Genomic DNA, 21016 nt, shown 5'->3' with positions numbered 1-21016 from the left:
TACTAACATTTGTCTTCGTTCACGCCGTTCACGGTGACAGGCTGTGAATATACTATATATAATTTTTGATATATTACGTTCTGCATTTAAGATGGCTACTGATGTATTTCCGCTGGCAGTATACATACTTTGTGCAGTCTGCATTCCTTATATCAAAATTCACTTACTATAGAGCGTAGTACTATTCAAGATGGCGGACTTGGCAACCTTGTTAACAAGTTTGATGAATTTTCTGATCTATGACAGAAATGACAACTGAGATAACTGAACAGAAAACATGATAATTTATCTGAACCGTCTGAATATATACAGATAAAATTTTAAATATGGGTGAGTTTTCTAATTGATTCCTTTTTACGTAACATGTATTTAATTTTGCATAAAAATCTGAAAAATGTACTTTAACATTATATAATTATCATCAAATTTCTTGTATATTATAATCAATTTTTCATTCTTAAACGTTCTTTCACTTAAAATTTAGAAAATTCTAGTATCTTGAATACACAGTTTAAATTGTTTTCACACTCATTATTTTTAAAAGAAATAATTAGAATCTTTTCACTAAAATCTACAAATTTCAGCTATTGTGAGTCATCTATGAATAGCAGCTAACTAACAAGTGCAACAAGTTAATTAACAACATTATATTCAAAATGCTTTTAACATTTTTCTATATGATAGCAACATCTATTCAGTCATGGAGATTATCATCTTTAAGGGCACGGCTGAATTTTATATCAGAAGGTCATGGCCACGCTTGTCCATCAATAATGTTTTACTCAAAATCCTCCCAAAGAGATGGTATTTTTATTTATATTGCTTACTATTAATAACAATTTTGGATAAAACTGCAGAATGGTTATTTTAGCATGAATTTATTTATATTTTTGTAAAAGCCTAATTAAACAAATTAATCTTGAGTCATTTTTAATTACATTAATGTTTAAAATTTTGAATTAATGGGTAATGATAATACAGTTTCTATAGAATATTAATGCTAGCATGACAACAGCTGCAAATTTTTATTTTATGTTAAATTTTATTCTTATTTTAAAAACAATGTTAATGTTGCCTTCATAAAGCTATTGTTTCATTTCAAAATTAATTTACTGCAGAAGTAGTTTTATTAAATGAAGATAGAAACTGAATATTTTCCATATATGTTTTAACATTACAATCTGTATGAAAGATTGAATTTTAATTACAGCTAACTTACAATAGCTTTTTACTTCTATATCTTTCAAAGTAAATATATCTAATATTAAATCTTTATGTTAGAAGTTAAAAAAAATACTTTTAATACAAGTTAATTCTGTAATTAAGATCATGTCTTTCACAAGGTTACTTCTCTACCTTATAAATATGGTTAGGAAGATACTTTTTATTACTGACAATTCTATGAAAAATATATTTTAGATAATTTTGTACATGCAACAACATTTAAAGCAACTATAAACATTCACTTAAAGTAAGGGTACAGTAAATATTGAATTCCTTTAAAGTATAAATCAGTGTTAATAATTTTCATATAACAGGTTGTTAACATAGCATGTAACATTGTTTCCCAGTTTTAATCATTAATAACTCAAACCATTTGAGAGTGACATAAAATAATATCTGATTTATTTATAATGATTAAAAATCAATACTAATGTATTTAGTTTCAAAAAGATTTATTTAAAAGTACCTGTACTGCAGTTTTTCCAAAATATTATTCAATATCTGAAGTAGAAACTATATTACTCACATAAAATTTTCTCTGACAGAGAAAAATGAGACAAAACTTTTCGTTGATAATGATAATAAGTCAGCAGATTACTTTTTAAGTTCTCATTTATGCAGTAATAAAACTGTAGCAAAACTAGGTGATTTATTATGGAATCAAGGTGACAAAAGATTATGTACTATTTATCCTCAAGTATGTATATATTATTAGTATTTTTATATTTCTTATTGCTATTGCTTTTTATAAAGATTTGAATAATGTCAAGTATATTCTTGCAGCAAAATGTTGATTTGTCGGATTGGCTGGTTTATCCATATGGAAAAACTATATTCCCATTATACACGCACAATTATAATCAAGCTTCAAAATACCATGATTACAAAATGTATGTTCTAGTAGAGACAGATATAGACACTTATAGGCCATTTGCTTCAATTATGGCTACTAAGGTATATTTCACACTTCACAGGTAAATAGTAATTTAAATCATTAACTTTAATTTATCATACTTTTAATTTATAGCTGGAAGATTATGGTTTAATTATTGCATGGACAGTTGACCAGAGTTGTAATTTAATTATAGAAACTGATTTGGATCATATAACTAAATTTGCTATAACTATTATGCAAGGCCAAACCTTTGCCAATAATGGTTTATTATTAACCCGTTTTGAGTGTAAGCTCAGTTATTTAATGTTTATAAAAATTATTAATTAATCTAATTTAATTTACTATTATATTTCAGCTGTTTCAATTTCTGGAAATCCATGCATTTATGACAATGAGCATTTTAGTTCAACACTTGATAGAAGTGAGTTTATATAAACTCAATGTTTGATAATTAATTCATAAATCCTTACATAGAAATTAAGTTTTCTTCATTTTCAAGTTATATTTTTTGAGCAAATAAAAATTATAGTTTTCTTTAGTTTTCAATGTGTCATTAGTGATTCTTGTTTCATACTTTAGTTTACTGTAATGAGTAATCTAACAAGTCTTTTGTGTAGAAAAGGTTTGTTCAATTTTTTTTTACACAGGAAAAGCATAAAAATCCAAACCACACACAAGACTCAATGAATCACTGGCTCAATTTCAATGTTTTTTTTTTATAAAAGGATGCTATATTGAATATTTTATGAGAGGAAACTAAAATTTGAAGTATGATTTTTCAAGAACACATTGATACCTATAAGAAACCATAATTCTTTTCTAAATATGAATATCTTGTTTTTATGTACAGATACATAGCAGAAATATAAAAAATTTTTACTTTTTTGAACGCTAATGAGTTAATCAAAGAATTAATAGTAAATATAAAGAATTTGTCAATATACTAGTATTACTCATTGATATAATTAGGTTTATTCGTGTAGTAAAACATAAATTTGTTAATAGAATTAACAGGTACAACTCAATGGGAAACTTATGTGAGAAAATTAAGATTGTTATGCAAAACTGCTAGAATAGTGTTCAAAGATAGCAAAGCCTTGGAAGTAGAAGAAATACCAGGACTAATTGTCTCTCCAGGATTTGTAGCTTTGAGTTCAGAAGAATCTGCATGTATAGAATTGTTACCCCTTAAAAAACACGTAGGTGAGTTAAAATTTAAAATATAAGATGTTCATTTAACTGTACGAGATAATAACTTATATTTATACATGAAACACCGTTTTAAGGCACACATCTGTCTTTAAAATTTTATATATACTGTTCGATAAATTGCTCTGTCTTTGTTTTGAGAACTATTTAACGAATCTATATATATATATATGGCTTTAATGGAAAAGTGACAATTCAATTACTGTATATTTCTCAGGGTTAGAACTCAAAACGATTCCTCGAATTTTTGACACAAGCTTAATACTCGAAAACATATATATATATATGTATACAGGGTGTATCATTTTTATGTTCGAACTCTGATGCGCCTTCGATGATAGACCCTATATTTACCATCTTCTAAAAAAATCAAAGCTGAGATAATTAAAATGCATTTTTTGTTCCAGAAGAGCAACATACATCATGTTCTCTAGTTCCAAAAACTCCACCACCAACACCAGTGACAATTAATACTGTTATGAATGAAAAACCTGCAACTTCCTCTGAATCTATCAAAATTCCAGCTCTCACCCAATTTATTTTACAAGATATACCTAGCACTGAAAACATAATTACAGAGAAAAGAAAATTAAAAACACCAATGAATGAAAATAACAAAGGATACACAATAAATGTGAAAATACCAACTGATAATAATACTTGGAAGTAAGTTATTTGTCATTTTCCATTTGAAAAATGCACTATAGTTTGTTGTAATTTATTTTTTACATTCAATAACTTACAATGATGGTTGTTAGATTTTCCACGTTTAACGTACCAATAAAACCATGTGTGACTGATGCCAAACCTCCAAATATTCTCATTTATGCAGATAGCACTGTAGCTCGTAACAATGTTCAAAACGTTTTGGAATCTTCTCTGGATTTAGACAAGTATATATAAATTGATATAATTTGAACTTACTTATAAGCACAAATAGAACACGTAACGATACAGTATATCTTATTAATTAATTTAATTTTATTTGCATTTTAGGTATTTACTGTATTCATTATCATCCGAAGATACTCGAGCAGGTACTTGGATAAATCAGACAGCTTTATTAGTTGTATGTGGAAATGTCGAGAGCGATATTGCCGGGCATTTTGTTGAATATATTATTCGTGGTGGCAAGCTTCTTGCTTTATGCTCTGATATGCTCCACACTTTACTTCCACATTTTAAAACTGCTGAAGTACGTGAACATGAATTAGTTTGTTTTTCATATAAGAAATGGAAACACGTTCGAATGATGCATCACATTTTTTGCTATCAAGCATCCCCTGTTAAAACTAGATTTTCTCAGGAACACGAAGACGTAAAGTATGTATATTAATTCTTACAGGTTTCTTTTTACTTTGAACTTTTACATCAAAGTTATCAATAAGTCTGTTCTTTTTCGCTGTATTGCTGCACTAGTTCAATGAGTTAGAGTGAGAAAACATATGTTTGTCTTATTTCAACTAATTGCACCAATTCAATAATGCAGCGAAAAAGAACAGACCCAGTGTACATGAGGATATTAAGTAACCAGTTTTATAATTAAATACACGTGTATGAAGAGTTTTACGCTATATTTAAATTTTGATGCTATTAATTACTGTTACTACAATATTTATTTAATTTAAAAAAATATTTTTATTTGTAAAATTTACAGAGTGAATACAATGGATCCCCCTATATCAGCAAGCATTAAAGACAAACAAGGAAGATTGCATAGATTTAATGTAGATGTTTTAGGAACGGAAGAAACCTGGCATACGCCAAGTATCTTACTCGCCAATCTATTAGAAACGGGCGGAAAAGCAGTATTTTCTCAAATTCATTTAGAAGCCGATCCAGCCCAGTATGAGTTTGAAGAGAATAAATTTAATATTCTTAAACAAAATAACAGTGCACGTTTGGATATATTCAAAGATTTATTATCTGTTCATTTGGAAATGAAACTATGCAGTTCATCAAAAAGTCCAATTGTATATACTCCGGGATTTTTCTTAGGGCGGCATGAGGTTAGTATTACACTTTATGCAATCAAAATGGTATAATACATGTATACAAAGTAAGACAGTTAAAGCGTGAGCATTGCGTATGAAAACGTCTATATCCGTAACTATCAGAGATGTCAAATTTTCAAAGATTACCTTCCAAACATTTATTTTTATTATCTTTCAAATGAATCTTATGCCAAAATTTGATATCTTAAATAATTATGGAGAAAAGTGAATTTTTTATCAAAAACCTTATGTGACTTAAGTGCCTAAACCTATAGAATATTTCAAACAAGTTTTAGTTAGGGTACTGTTTTCTATACTTTTAATTTAATATTCTTTGCTAATTATAAAGCAGTCATAGAATGTAAAACGAAAGGAATAGAAAAAACTACTTTGGTTTGCACTCCACAGAAAATCTATACATGCTTGATGTGTAGCCAGTATTAACAAATTTTTATATAGGGTGGTATGCGTAAGATGCCCCAGAGCATGTATACAAAATGACGCGCATCTCTTTAACGGTAATCCGTATACCGCATTACAGGGCGAGAACTGCTTCGCATGTAGCGTCGTCATTTATTGGCGGATTGTAAAGTTGTTATAGGTTTTTAGAAATGCCAGAAGATTATCTACTGAAGTACGTTGGGCAAATTAACAAAAAATGAAAAAAAATGTTTGTTTAAATAAATATATTAACATTATTGAGAAACAACAATTAAATCGCAAAATCCCCCAACGTACTTCACTAGATAATGTTCTTACGTTTCCAAAAAGTCGATAAAAATGCAAATCCATCTAGAAATGACGATGCTACATGCGAAATAAATAATAGAAGAATTTCGTGTTCGGGAAGTCGCCAACACGAATTTCTTCCATTATTTAGTTCGCATGCAGCATCGTCATTTCTTGACGGATTTGCATTTTTGTCGACTTTTTGGAAACGTAATAACATTATCTAGTGAAGTACGTTGGGGGATTTTGCGATTTAATTGTTGTTTCTCAATAATAATATATTTATTTAGGCAACAATTTTTTTTCATTTTTTGTTAATTTGCCCAACGTACTTCAGTAGATAATCTTTTGGTATTTCCAAAAACCTTTAATAACTTTACAATCCGCCAACAAATGACGACACTGCATGCGAAATAGTTTTTGCCCTGTAATGTCGGTATACGGATTCCCGTTAACTATAAGAGATATTCAATTTTTGCGTAGAACATATTTGAAACTTCTTGTTATTTGCTTTCAAAAAAGTCATGAAAAAATTGAATATCTCTTATAGTTAAAGAGATACGCGTAATTTTGTATACTTGCTTTGGGGCGTCTTATGCAAAACACACTATATATATATTCAACAGTAATATGGCTTTTTTTAGCTAAAATTAGAAATGCTCGGACACTTAAAAACCAATTTGCAACAGAATGATATACTAAAATTGCCAAAACTTGATATTCAGTTTTGTGGAAGAAAAACAACTGTACAGCCAGCAACTCCAAATTTTTTTCCAGTTATGATACATCAATGCCCAGACAATTTTTCTACTATTGAATATTTTGAGGTAACATTTTGCTTGCATCACTTTATCTTAAATTGAATTATGTGTAAAATAATCAAATTCCGTAATTAGAATCTCAATACAAAAGAACTCGGACGTTTGGTAATATACACAGATGTAACTACATCTACTATGAATGTTTGCGGCCTTCGCTTGTACCATGGATTAGCCGTTATAACTCGTCAGCAAACGTTAGGCCGAGGCATGAGCATATAACATTTATTATACAAATTATTTTTAATTAAAATTATTAGGAAATTATAATTTTTGTATAGGTCGAAGTAAAAATGCATGGCTAAGCCCTAAAGGCTGTGCAATGTTTAATTTACAGCTACATATTCCCATAAATAGTAGTTTAGGAAGACGTATTTCAATAATCCAATCAGTAATGGCAGTTGCTGCAGTAACAGCTGTTAAATCAATCCCTGAGTATCAGGTTCACTCAACTGTTTTGTTTTATAAATAAAATAGTGAAACGTGTTGTTGATTCTAACTATTGTTCAATTATGATTTTAGGTTATCGATTTAAGAATTAAATGGCCTAACGACATTTATACTGGGAGAACAGCTAAGATTGGAGGTATTCTTGTTACTAACCAAATAGATTGTTCGTGTCATGTATGTAACATAGGTAATTATTAATTTCTTATATTTCTTGTGCTGTAATTTATTTTTTTACTAAGAAAAATACTTTTTAGGTACAGGCATTAATCTTTCAAATACTTCTCCAACTGTTTGTATAAATGATCTGATAAAACTTTATAACCAAACAAATGAAGCTAAGCTTCCATTATTTACTTTAGAGCGTTATACAGCTCTTGTATTCAATGAAATGGAAAATTTAATCAATCTGATGCAAACTGACAAAATGAATGATTTCTTTCAGCTTTATTACAAGTATTGGATGCATAGGTAAGTACCAAAATAATTGAGCAAATAAAATTATCTTGTTATTCATTATTTGACTGCAAAAGCTCAAATATTGGTAGCTATAAAATTTCAGATAGTATAAGTGAATCAGAGAAAAATGTTTCTATACAATTTTCAAATTTAGATTTAAATGAAGAAATTTTTAAGATTTAGAAATAGCGTAATTCGAAATTTTTTGCTAGTAAAACAGTTTAGTAAATTTCTTTTATTGATCAGACTTTACAAGAAGAATCCAGTTGCTAGCTAATAAGAGGCCTTGAATTAAGCATTTTTTAATCATTTATAACTTTAATCGAAAATTGTAGACTTATAAATATTGCAATACTTATTATCTTGCAAATATTTAAAATATCTAAATTTATGAGGTAGACAGTAATTGAGCGATCTCACGTTGTATTCATTATGTACCAATTTTTTTAGTGATGAAACAGTGACAGTCCAAACAGCAAAAAACAATATTAAAGAAGTTAAAATCATAGGCATTGATGAATTTGGATTTTTAAAAGTACAAGAAAATACAGGAAATGTATTTTCTATTCAACCTGATGGAAATAGTTTCGACTTGATGAAGGGTTTAATAGCTCCAAGATGAATGCATTGAATACAATTTGTAAAAATCTTGGTAGTTTAATATATTAGAACATTCCATCAATTATATAGGATATCAATTACATTCGCAATTGAAAACAATTCATCATACAGTAACAATTTTTGTAATTCTCATATTTTTTGGCAGATCTTGGTGTATGTAGGTGAGATTATAATGCTTTGTAAGTAGGATGAAAACTTGAACCATATGTGTGGTGTAACAAATTTATTCCAAAAAATATGCATTATCTGTAAAGAAACGCAAGATGGCAAGTTACTGATCCTATAAAATCAATATTATTAAATCAATTCATTTACAAAAATATTTAAAAAATGTTGAATCAATTGTTCTACAAAAAAATCTACTTAACGTGTACATTTATTTAAAAAAATGTTCTAATTAAAAAATATAAGAAGAAATTTATAGACAAAAACTTTTAATCCTAATAATAATGTCGTTATTTTCGACAACGATATATTATTTTTGTAAATAATATTTTATTTGCGAGGAGCCTATTAGCAAAACATATTATACCCCAAAAATTTGTTGTAAATTAAAATACAAAATATATATTTTACATTTTTATTTTAGATGAAATTTAGAAATTTATAGTTTTTCATGTTAATAACTAATTATTCCATTATAATTTTTATTTCATAAAACTGTAAATAATGCACACACATTATTTTATTTTGTATATTGCAGCACTTTGAAACTGAACGAGTATCCAACGTAAAAATTGAAGCTTCATTTATGGTACTTACCGGTCTTCCGAAAATTGCAATAATTTTAATAGAACAAATTTACACTTAACGGTAGCGGTTCATTTATGCTAAACTATTTTTATTTTAACGTAAAGCTCTAAATGGTTGTACGAGTATGGTAGATATTTGATGGGAAGACATACCCGTATGCTATCGACCTGTTGGCTGTGTTTGATAGCTCCAACAAATGGTAACTAACGATTGCTTCTGCATTCTTTCTCTCGAACATTTCTGTGTATGTGAGTCGAGGCAGTCGAGGCCAGTTGAGGTTTAATTGCATGTAGGATTGCGGACTCAGCTTCTCTCTCCAGCACCCTCAGCCCTCCCCACATGCTTGCACACTGAAGAGAAGCAGGATTTGCTGCTATCGTCTTATGGACAGATTAGTACAAGGCTATCAAAAGATTGCATCAGATTAATAGGTAACAGCTGACATCGAAATGTTACCGATAATTTCTTTCTACTCAACCGATCTGTCAAGCCCCAATTATTGGTAGTAAGAACTACAGATAAATAAAGATGGTTGAAAAAAAAGTTTCACGAAGCTGGGCCTCACGCGATATGGAAGTCAGATAGAAAATAGGCGAATAAGCTTAAGAGTCTGAGCAAAAATATTCCACTCTTTTCCGGAAGTTTGAAAAAAACTATTAGAATAGGATTTAACCCCCTAATAGACACGTGACTTTTCTTTTCATAGATAGGCGTGTAGAGTGCCACGGATACCCTATTTATTTTTCGTTACTTGACGTAAAATATTTACGAATTCAAATTTATTTTTCAATAAATATCATCTATGCAATGTTTCCTTTGGTATACAATAGCAGTTGCATTTCTTTAAGTTATTTCTATTAATTAAACGTTAATACTTGTAATTGACTGCACAAATTTTTTGCTGTTATCGATAGATTTCTATTCTTGGGGTGCTCTGGACACCTCGCGCGCCCATTGACGGGTTAATTGTAAATCTAATCCATTTCTGGTCAGAATAAATTGCTTGGTCAAATTTAAACCTTGTAGAATTCGAGTAACCAGAAATAGAGCTTAGGCTAAAAGGCATGTGAGCGATAAATTATTATTAATAATATATTTGCTTGTGTTAAATTCTAATGTTTCCGAAAAGGCCAAATTACTGAGAAAATCAGTAATCTCTCTGTTGTAACATTCAACAAAAAATAGATCAAATCGTTTGCATCTCTACAAATAATTGATTTTGTGGAATTTTTGGTTACGTACGTTTTTTCTAACAGTACTAAAAAATAGGTATTAACAAGTTCCAAGCTTTTTAAATTAAAAACTATAATAAATTTATTAATTTGAAGTAAATATAAATCAAAGAGTTTGGTGCATCTATCACAATTAAGTACAATAATGGCTCTTACAGTAATTCGAATTATTTAATAATAACTTATGTACCTAGAGGATAATAATATTTTACAAAGTTTACCATATGACGAAGAAATAATTGAGAGTTTTGTAGGTATGTTGGCTGTCTTATAGCACGCTGCACTGTTATTTGATGAAAATAGTAATTGGTGGCCCCAACTTATATAGTTGCTGCTGGCATAAATTCGATTACCTTAATTTAAATAGCTTGTGAGGCGGCCTCAAAATTTGAAAAGGTGTTTGCGAAAAATTAAAAGCAACTGAAGGATCATAAGAGAAAGTAGTGTGCAGTAAACCGGGTCGCTTATTTAAGCCGTTTCGTTTTACAATATGGTTTTCCTTTCCTCATCTACTTTATAATTACCTGTAAAATAAAATAATTTCTATATGAAATAAGCATAAATAAATGCAAAAGAGGCCTAAAAGTAATATTAATTTTATGAAGAAACGCAAAGGCGTTAATAGGATGATGAAAAATTGGTGGTGTTTGCACGAAGCCGTACCAAACGTTACATTTGCGCGTTGGATTCATAGGAGACCCAGGCGGGCAGTTATAAGCCCTAGCAAAGTCCTCGCTGTTAGAAAGAGGGCCTAATACCCTAACCGGCCCTGGTGAGTGTACGCTACTCCGTATCTTGGTCAATGCATCTTCTCTTCTCATCGAGCCACACCAGATTTGAGCGTAATTTAAGAAGAACAGTTGATCGTGTGTTAAATTAACGCTAGGTAACAATGGTTCCTCCCCATGAAAAGACACCCATTTTTTGTAAGCCTACAACAGTAATGCGTGCGAAATGAGCCTTCGAAGCTGGACGAATATAAAAATTAATTTCAAAAAATACTTTCACCAGACTTGGTCTACGAATACCACAATATATTATAACTTACACGAAAAGACTGTTTGAGTCCTCCGTTATCCGCAATATTCTCACCCTGTGTCATTCTTCCATTAATAGGAAAGTCAAACTCTTGGAGCTTGTATCGCGAATACTGGTCCACAATGCATTGTGCCCTTTCGCGAAAAGCTTTGATAGTCGCATTATTCCACCATTGTATCATGTTGCCATCCTTGTCAAACTGTCGTCCCTTATCATCAAAACCATGCGTAATCTCGTGACCGATCACAACTCCGATTCCTCCGTAATTCAGGGACTTTGGAAAGTGCTGGGAGTAGAACAGTGGCTGCAGGATACCAGCAGGAAACACTATAATTATTGTATATAAGTATTACCGTACAAGTAATATAACGATTTTATTAAAAACTATTATTTATAATATAGAGAACATTTTTAAGCCAGTAATAATTAGCCGTTAATTCCACTCATTCCAATAATGTTATCCATATTTATTCTTACAATGTCTACTAATGATTTTTTGCTCACCTATGTCGTTATTGTTCGGATTGTAAAAAGCATTCACTACAGCTGGTTCCGTCGACCATTTATTCTTATCCACTGGCTTTCGTAATTTCTGTAGATTGTGGTAAGCGTCATATTTTAGCACCGCGAAGATATTCTTCAGGAACTGATTTTCAGTAATATTTAGCTATAGGTACAAAACAGTATATTTTGTTTAAAAATAATTAAATTAACGTAGATTGACAATCGAAGACATAAATTGACGAAACTGTTAAGTAACATTTTCAACTTGGCAGACCTTATTCAATCTAATTTGTTTTTTCAAATATCAACGAAACGGATGCAAATTTGAATTCTTTTGGGAAACAGGCATCTTGTTGTTCCCTCTACTTTTTGCAATTTTCACAAAAATTGTATTATAACAAATACAAATTTAAGTTGTTGTTGAAAAGTACAAAATGTCTAATTAAGAAGAAAAGATCTAACAGGTATTAAAAGAGACAAGGATGTTGAGCTATTATCAGCTGTAATTTAGAGAAGGCGAATTGCATGCAGTTTATATCTTGTGGCATAACAACTTCATCAGCCGCAATGTCTTCGATTATGATTATCGTTCTCACCATCGCATATTCCTTGGAAAGCTCCACAGGATTCTTCAGGAATTCTGGATATCCAATCCTCTCATTCATCGAGTTAGCTTTCCCCTTAGCCACGTTTCTAGTTTCATCGTCCATCCAACCGTTTTCTGACAGCAGCTCGTTAAAAGCCTCTCGTATCGTTTGAATCATCTCCAAAGCTGTTTTCTGTTGCACAAAATTTTTGTTGTATACCACATATCTTCTTTTTTTTCATAATTCCACTAGAGAATATTTCATCTGATTTATAGCTACCTTGCTCTCGTGATTGAAATTCTCACGAATAAAAAGTGCTCCCACAGCCATTCCTAGTTTTTTATTAGTCCATTCTACGCATTGGGACCATCGGTTCCTCTCGCTCAAAATCCCCAGCAGGATCTTCCGGAATTCTACCTTTTTTTGCTGATAGTCATCAATCATGTGTGGCATTATGGACATCACGAGGCGCCATATTAAATAATTGTGTAAAGTTCTGCAATAATTGACGAAACAAATTAAATATATACACTGCAGGCCAAAAGTTTAGGACCACTTGGTAAAATTGTCAAAAAGACAGGCTCTTCTTTAAGTGCGTGTAGTTTGGCAACCCTAAGAGGTAGAACAAATTTAAGGATATCGTCGTGAATCTTATTAAATTCCGCGTCTTACTTTGTTAATTTGACCTAAAAAAATCTAATGAATGACTGTATTAAGGGGATGCATTGCACGTCAAAAAAGTACTTTTAAATAATCTTCTACAATTTTAAAAATTTGAATATTTTCATAAGGACCAAATTGGCTCGTATTGATCTGCTTAATTAACGTAAATGCTTCTTTTTTGAATTAAAAAAAAATTTTTTTTAATCGGATATTAATAATAATATTTTATTTCCCATCAATAATTTCGAAAAAGGGAGCCTTTACGACGCTGTGCCAGACTTCAACCAGTAATTTGAAACTAAGAAGAACCATATATTCCAATAAATGTAGAAGATTTTTTGGAAATACTGTTGTAGCGCATGGAAAAATGTACAAATTTGCCATTGTTGCGCTACAATAGTATTTCCAAAAAATCTTCTATATTTATTGGAATATTTGGTTCTTCTTAGTCTCAAATTACTCGTTGAAGTTTGGCACAGCATCGTAAAGGCTCCCTTTTTCGAAATTATTGGTGGGAAATAAAATATTATTATTAATATCCGATTAAAAGATTTTTTTTTAATTTAAAAAATAAGCCTTTACGTTAATTAAGCAGATCAATACGAGCCAATTTGGTCCCTATGAAAATATTCAAATTTCTAAAATTGTAGAAGATAATTTGGAAGTACTTTTTCGACGCGCAATGCATCCCCTTAAAGGTGAGAGATAATATACAATTTTTGATGTCTTTTTATATATGGATATTCAATTTCAATGACTTGTACCGGGTATATAGTAATAGTCTTACGAAGTTGAAACTTAAGTATGTGAAAGCTTGAAACTTAAGCTTTCATTTATATAAGACCAAAAACATATATGAATTGTTATTTGATCCGCAGTTATTTGAAAATTAGTCGATCAGTTCGCGACCAGCATTTTATCCGCAAAACATTTGCTCGCTAAGCTCTAAGAACAAATGCAGGTCGGTATAAACTATGAGTGCTAAACGGGTACCACTTTTAACTTTTTTTATTTGGATTATTAACAACACTACGTGTTCCAATTCAATCAATAAAAGTATAAATATATTAATTGTATTTAACGGGAATCCGTATACCGACATTACAGGGCGAAAACTATTTCGCATGCAGCGTCGTCATTTGTTGACGGATTGTAAAGTTATTACAGGTTTTTGGAAATGCTAGAAGCTTATCTTCTAAGTTACGTTAGGAAAATTAACAAAAAATGAAAAAAAATTTTTGTTTAAATAAATATATTAACATTATTGAGAAACAACAATTAAATCGCAAAATCCCCCAACGTACTTTACTAGATAATGTTCATACGTTTCCAAAAAGTTCACTAAAATGCAAATCTGTCAAGAAATGACGATGCTGCATGCGAAATAAATAATGGATGAATTTCGTGTTGGCGACTTCCCGAACACGAAATTCTTCTATTATTTATTTCGCATGCAGCATCGTCATTTCTAGACGGATTTGAATTTTTGTGGACTTTTTGGAAACGTAAGAACATTATCTAGTAAATTACGTTGGGGGATTTTGCGATTTAATTGTTGTTTCTCAATAATGTTAATAAATTTATTTAAACAAAAATTTTTTTTCATTTTTTGTTAATTTTGCTAACGTAAATTAGTAGATAAGCTTCTGGCATTTCCAAAAACATGTAATAACTTTACAATCCGTCAAGAAATAAAGACGCTGCATGCGAAATAGTTTTTGCTCTGTAATGTCGGTATACGGATTCCCGTTAAGCTTTCATTGATTTATTTGAAACCGTAGAATAGTAGTTAATCAAATTAAAGAAAGTTAAACATGGCTCCCCCTTTTGGCACCCATAATTTATACCGACCTGAATTGGTTTCAAGAGCTTATTGAGCAGATGTTTTACGGAAAAAATGCTGGCCGTACACTGCTTCATTAATTATCAAATAACTGCGGACCTAATAAAAATTTATAAACGTTTTTGGACTTGAATCAAAGCTAAAGATTCAAGCTTTCATCTATTTGAATTTCAAATGCCTCAGACAAATAATATGAGCGGGGCAAAGAATTGAAATTTAATATCCATAAATAAAGAGACGTCAAAAAGTTGTCATGTTCCTCTCCTTTAACGCAGTCACCCATTAGATTTTTTCAGGTCAAATTAATGTAGTAGAACGCGGAATTTAATAAGCTTCACGACGATATCTTTAAATTTGTTCTACCTCTTAAGGTTGCCAAACTACACACACTTAAAGGAGAGCCTGTCTTTTTGACAATTTTACCAAGTGGTCCTAAACTTTTGGCCTGTAGTGTATATATACACATACATATATATCAAGAGCCAAGGTAGTGTGTCTTGACGAAAAGTGCACTAGGGGAAATATATTCTGTCCAACTTAATAACCAAATATTTTAAAGGGCCGTACTTCAATAGCGGTCAACACTTTTCCACCTTACGCTGGTTACCTGGTTTTACACCGAGTCCCGAGCAATAAACCGAGAACAATCGAAGAGCCCTAATACATCTGATATTCTACTCACTAATCCAAAATTACAATTTTTATATTTTTAATCAAACATATCAAGAGATACGGTAGTGTCTCGACGCCAAGTACACATAAAAGTAGATAATGACATGTACTATATACGGCCGTCGAGGCACTACTCTCTTAGGGCCGTTGTAATTTGGAAAAATTCAGGGCTGGAAACCTTAGAATTTGAAGGCAAAAAAGCAGTAATCATTCTAGGTAGATGGTAATTCCATGCGAAAATGATAAATTTTTATATAATTTATCTAGTTTTACTTCAGAGTGTCTTCATTTCAAGCTCCCGAACATATAAAATGCTTTTTTGTTTTCAAATTCTGAGGTTTCCAGCCCTGAATTTTTCCAAATTACAACGGCCATTAGGGCCGCTGTAACGTGTGAAATTAAGGTACGATTTCACTTGTCGCTCGTCGCTAGCGACAAATGGTCACGTGGGACAAAGTATACACTTTCTCCTTACATATTCTGTCGCTAGCGACACTGAAATAAAGTTGGATTTATCCAACTTTTCAGCGACATCGCTAGTATCGCCCGTATCGCCTGTATCGCCAGAGATGAAACGGGAGATTGCTCATGCGAGGTCCCGACTCCCGAGGCAATCCCTACCGTTAGGTGGCGCTGGTGTTGGCAAACGCGTCTCAGGAGTCTCAGCCAGTCTCAGCCAGTCTCAGCGCCAGTCTCAGGTCCATCTAACCCCTAACGCCATCTATCGGAAGAGACCACGAAGCACGAGCGTTAAGCTTAGAATAGGATAAAACAGATATGCATTGTTGCCAGAAAGCGGACTAAAGAGAGAGCGGAGATATTTTCTCGGGTGGGTAGGAGAATGGCCTAAAGGTGAGTAGGAGAATCATTCATGTTCTTCACGTAGAGTTAAAATTTTAGCCTAGTCGCATGAAACAGTATTGATGAATTCTAATGAAATTTAAATTCTCGTTTAAATTATTACTTATTTTTGGCAGGATCCAATAGCGCATCTTCCTTAAGATCTTCTGTATGCAACTCAAACCATTCGTATAAATCTTCAAACGAAAAATTTTTTTATGCTACAATTTTCTGCATAATAGCAGTGTTGAAGGTCTTGCAGAATGTGCAGAATGTTTCTGAACATTTACACATTCAAAGGATTCCATTCCTCAATCATGTAGTTTTACATTAATAAACCCTTTAATTACATTTCTATTCCATCAGATAAATAGTGAATCCTAAAGAAAAATATATAGGATTAATACCATCATTTAACAATATTTTTTTAAAAAATATAAAGTATCATTATAAGAGAAAGTAATAGCTATTATTCGACAATCATGCATAACATGCAAAATTCTACTATAATATTGAAACCTCTTTTAATAAACTGTACAGTCGATTCTTAGACTGCAATAATTATTCCTAAATCAGTTTCTCCAAAATATAGGCCAAGCGATCAAGAAGTTGATACATCACTGTATCAAAGAAAAGCAATTAATACTGTTGCAGATTATTTCAGTAGAATTAAATAATCTTTCTTCTTATTAAGGGTATCTAAAAAATTGATGTGCACAATATAAAATCTTTGCACGTAATAAATATCCAAATATTATTCTAATAACTTATTCTGCACTCTCTGGTCTATCTAAAGGCTGTTCAGTTAACAAAAGATCATCCTCTTATGGTTCAGCTCTTAAATCTTTAAAAATTATATGGCTGAATAAATTCTTTTAAAACACACACATCCTGGTCTTATGTGATATAGTAATATTTAAAACTCCCTTCTCATAACTCATCTGAAAAAGTAAAAAATACCAACAAAGTAATTTATTCATTTTTATTTATTTATTTCAAATACTTATCTGACAGATCCAGAAATTTTCTCCACTGTGCATAACCTCTGACACTATTTACTGACGTTTGACAGTCCAGCGTTGCCAGCTACTCAAATTTAGGAAATTCGGACGATTCGGTCGGTAATCTGTAATACTGGCTTTTAACCAATGTGAAGTTAGCGTTTTTAGGTCATTTTCTCGCTGTTAGCATCTAGCAGAAGAGTCGAGGCAAAATCTTTCCGTTTCGCTTTGCCGAAAATCTACCAATATTCGATGTCATTTACATTTGAAGCCCAATGCCTTTATACATGATTTTTTCAGCATATTTATTTATGAGCATTGACTTATTTAAATCAATAATAAATTAAGGAAATGCGTATTTGATATATAATAATTATTTTAACTATAATTTCATCGTTATATTTCGCTTATTTCCGTAAAATCTGCATTTCTATAGTTTATTATTGATTATTGTAAGTCAATGGTCATTAAAAAAATTTAATCTTAAAAAAAAAAGAAAAGTACCGATCAGGAATCGAACCCGGACCCACGAATCGCCACGCGATTACCTTACCGCCTAGACCACGAGGCTTCTTCAGTGCACCGTAAACAGATAGTCTTTTTAAGGGCTTGAAATCTTCTTTTAAACCATATAAATAAACGAGCAACCGACAGCTTTATTCATTATTATTCTATCATAATGGTACACAAATTAAAGAATAATTATATAATGAATAGTTTTCAAAAGCTTTTCCAATAACCAAAAACGGAAACTGCGAGCGTTGATTATCAATAATTGCATACAAAATTTAATCTTTAATTTCTCCTTAACCAGTGGCTAGATTTTAAAACGGCCAACGGCGTTTTCCTTAGAAAAGTCTCAGGAATAACCCGTTTAAAGGAAGTGCGGCGTTAACGTTCCACCCTGTATATAGTTATTATTAAATATAAAAATTGGAAAAATATTAAATTTTATTTCCTACGGTTTTTACTGTAAGCCTTAATTTATAAAGAAAATTTATTGTAAGTACTTTTTTGTGATTTCTAAATATTAATTTAAGAAATATTTATGACATTTATTATATTTACTTTCTCGGTAAACTTCTACGACGCCTATCACGGTCGTCGTTAAGTTAACAATAAAATTCGGTAGCGACCGAGAGACATTTTTAACGACAATTATCGAAAACTTTGTGTAGAGATGAAACGGGAGATTGCTCATGGCAGCAGCGTTGCCAAGTCCGCCATCTTGAATAGTACTACGCTCTATAGCAAGTGAATTTTGATATAAGGAATGCAGACTGCACAAAGTATACTGCCAGCGGAAATACGTCAGTCGCCATCTTAAATACAGAACGTAATACAGTCTTTTCCTAACAGCGGAGCATAGGAGATTCGTGTTAGTTGACTATAGCACTCGGAATGATGGAATCTGAGAGCGCTGATTGGTCAATATTGCGTAGTACCAACATATAGGCTGCGTTCGTTTATTAACTGCGAGTACTAAAATTCTACAATGTATGTCACGTAAAATAGAGGTTTTCAGTACTGGCAGTACATAAACGAACGCAGCCATAATAGGCCGTTACCAATAGTTGGATACGAAAAATGAGATTCATCCGCCATTTTGGTGTGGAGAAATGTTTACATGCTGATCGTAGTAGAAAGAGGTGTAAGATGGAAAAATGTCAAATGTTGTCGTTACTAAAGTAAAAATTGAATACTCTTAATGAAAATGAAGAATATTCGTACTTTTCATTCATTATTTTCAATTTTTACTTTAGTAACCTTACCATTTGACATTTCTCCATTTTACACCTCTTTCTGCTAGGATTAGCATGTCAACATTTCTCCACACCAATATGGCGGATGAATCTCATTTTTTGTATCCAACTATTGGTAACGGCTTATTATCTGTTGGTACTACGTAATAATGACCAATCAGCGCTCTCAGATTCGATCATTCCGAGTGCTATAGTCAACTATCACGAATCTCGTATGCTCCGCTGTTAGGAAAAGACCCTGTATATCAAAAATTATATATATTATATTCACAGCCTGTCACCGTGAACGGCGTGAACGAAGACAAATGTTAGTATACTGAAAAATAAAGTGTAATAAAGAAATAAGGAGTAGTGACAGCTTCGATCTATCTGACAGCTGAATTACTTATGGTATAAGTGAATGAATAAAATAAAAATGCTTTTCCTAAATTGATTTTTAAATTTTATAAAATGGTCAAATGTAGCTATTGATTATTTAGATATGGTAATAAATACAAAAAATGCGTTTTATTATAACAAATGAGTTGAGGTAAAAAAAACTCAATGTTTTTATATTAATCTGTTAACAAATGCACTTTTTTATTTATTATTGAGTCCAATAAGTTAATGGTTATTAAAAAAAAAATTCCTTGTAATGAAAAAAAATGAAAATATTTTAAACTTCACCAAGACTCGAACCCGAGCCCATCGCATGACAAACGGCAACCTTACCGCCTGCGCTACAGCGCTCACTTGATGTACATACCAAGAGCAAAACAGCCTTTTAAAGACTGAATACAATTCTTTCATTAACTCGTCATAAACGATCAAGAATTGGCTTTAATAATAAATACATTTATCTACACAGCATTATTGTACCAAATTTATTATTTTTAATTTGAAGCATACATTTTGCATGAAGATATGATAATTTAAGGGTAACCATTCAGTACTCTAAATACATTAAACTATTCATATGCTCATCTATTATAAATTATACCATTACACGTGTATCATATATTATAATATTATTTAATTAATTTATGACAATGGAGCATATGAACATCTTAATGTATCTAGAGTACTGAATGGTTACCCTTAAACTATTGTATCTGCATGCAAAATGTATGCTTCAAATTAAAAATATAATAAATTTAGTGCAATAATGCTGTGTATATAAATGTATTTATTATTACAGCCAATTCTTGATCGTTTATGACAAGTTAAAGAAAGAATTGTATTCAGTCTTTAAAAGGCTGTTTTGCTCTTGGTACATCAAGTGAGCGCTGTAGCGCAGGCGGTAAGGTTGCCGTTTGTCATGCGGTGGGCTCGGGTTCGAGTCTTGGTGGGAATAGGGTAATGTGCCATAAAATTTTCTAGTAAATTTATGGAGCTTTAATTGAATTGAGTATAGGTCAAAAAACCGTGCTACGCGCATGCGCACATTAATATCAACATAAACCTAAAAATGTATCATCTAGTGGCAACTAGTGGTGGTATTTTGACAGATTAACCTCAATAAAAGGAACAGATTTTAAATAGATATATACAGGGCGGAGTAATATAAGATATAAATAATAATTAAGTCTGTTTGAACATATAATTATGAGACATATAAGACTAAAAGTCAGATAAGTAACTTTAATTTTAAAAGAAGTTCTTATATAAAATAATAGTATTGGTTTCTTTGTGATGTACCTGACATTTTTTTAGGATATCGGTACTGTTTGGCAGCTCATAATTTT

At 31.3% G+C, this 21016-nt stretch overlaps 2 protein-coding genes across 3 annotated transcripts in view; one reads left to right on the top strand and one right to left on the bottom strand.

Moving 5' to 3' along the window:
- The first annotated feature begins 189 nt into the window (after positions 1-189).
- Positions 190-8718, top strand: LOC136777804 (biotin--protein ligase-like). 2 transcript variants are annotated; one of them, XM_066734391.1, is made up of 17 exons: positions 190-330; positions 685-804; positions 1770-1921; positions 2008-2178; positions 2252-2405; positions 2475-2540; positions 3125-3322; positions 3736-3994; positions 4087-4221; positions 4325-4651; positions 4986-5337; positions 6696-6878; positions 6948-7077; positions 7151-7311; positions 7392-7506; positions 7574-7787; positions 8226-8718. In XM_066734391.1, the coding sequence occupies exons 1-17, from the start codon at positions 327-329 to the stop codon at positions 8395-8397; spliced, it is 2913 nt and encodes a 970-aa protein (XP_066590488.1). In that variant the 5' UTR covers positions 190-326; the 3' UTR covers positions 8398-8718. The 2 variants fall into 2 exon arrangements, with proteins under 2 accessions (XP_066590488.1, XP_066590487.1); XM_066734390.1 differs by having other exon boundaries at positions 585-804.
- A 1753-nt stretch (positions 8719-10471) lies between these two features.
- Positions 10472-21016, bottom strand: part of LOC136777841 (neprilysin-1-like) — an 889524-nt gene continuing 878979 nt past the window's right edge. The window contains exons 9-14 of the mRNA XM_066734432.1: positions 12790-13006; positions 12520-12702; positions 11924-12086; positions 11430-11746; positions 11045-11313; positions 10472-10905 (exon numbers count right to left, since the gene is read on the bottom strand). Of these exons, the coding sequence (XP_066590529.1) occupies positions 10902-10905; positions 11045-11313; positions 11430-11746; positions 11924-12086; positions 12520-12702; positions 12790-13006 (1153 nt within the window). The 3' untranslated portion in view covers positions 10472-10901. The remainder of the gene's footprint in view (positions 10906-11044; positions 11314-11429; positions 11747-11923; positions 12087-12519; positions 12703-12789; positions 13007-21016) is intronic.

Source organism: Prorops nasuta, unplaced genomic scaffold (assembly GCF_024137725.1).
Source record: "Prorops nasuta isolate Cenicafe-Biocafe unplaced genomic scaffold, Cenicafe_Pnas_1.2 PNAS00012, whole genome shotgun sequence".
In the NCBI taxonomy this organism is placed as follows: Eukaryota; Metazoa; Arthropoda; class Insecta; order Hymenoptera; family Bethylidae; genus Prorops; species Prorops nasuta.
This window is presented reverse-complemented; position numbering and strand designations above follow the sequence as displayed.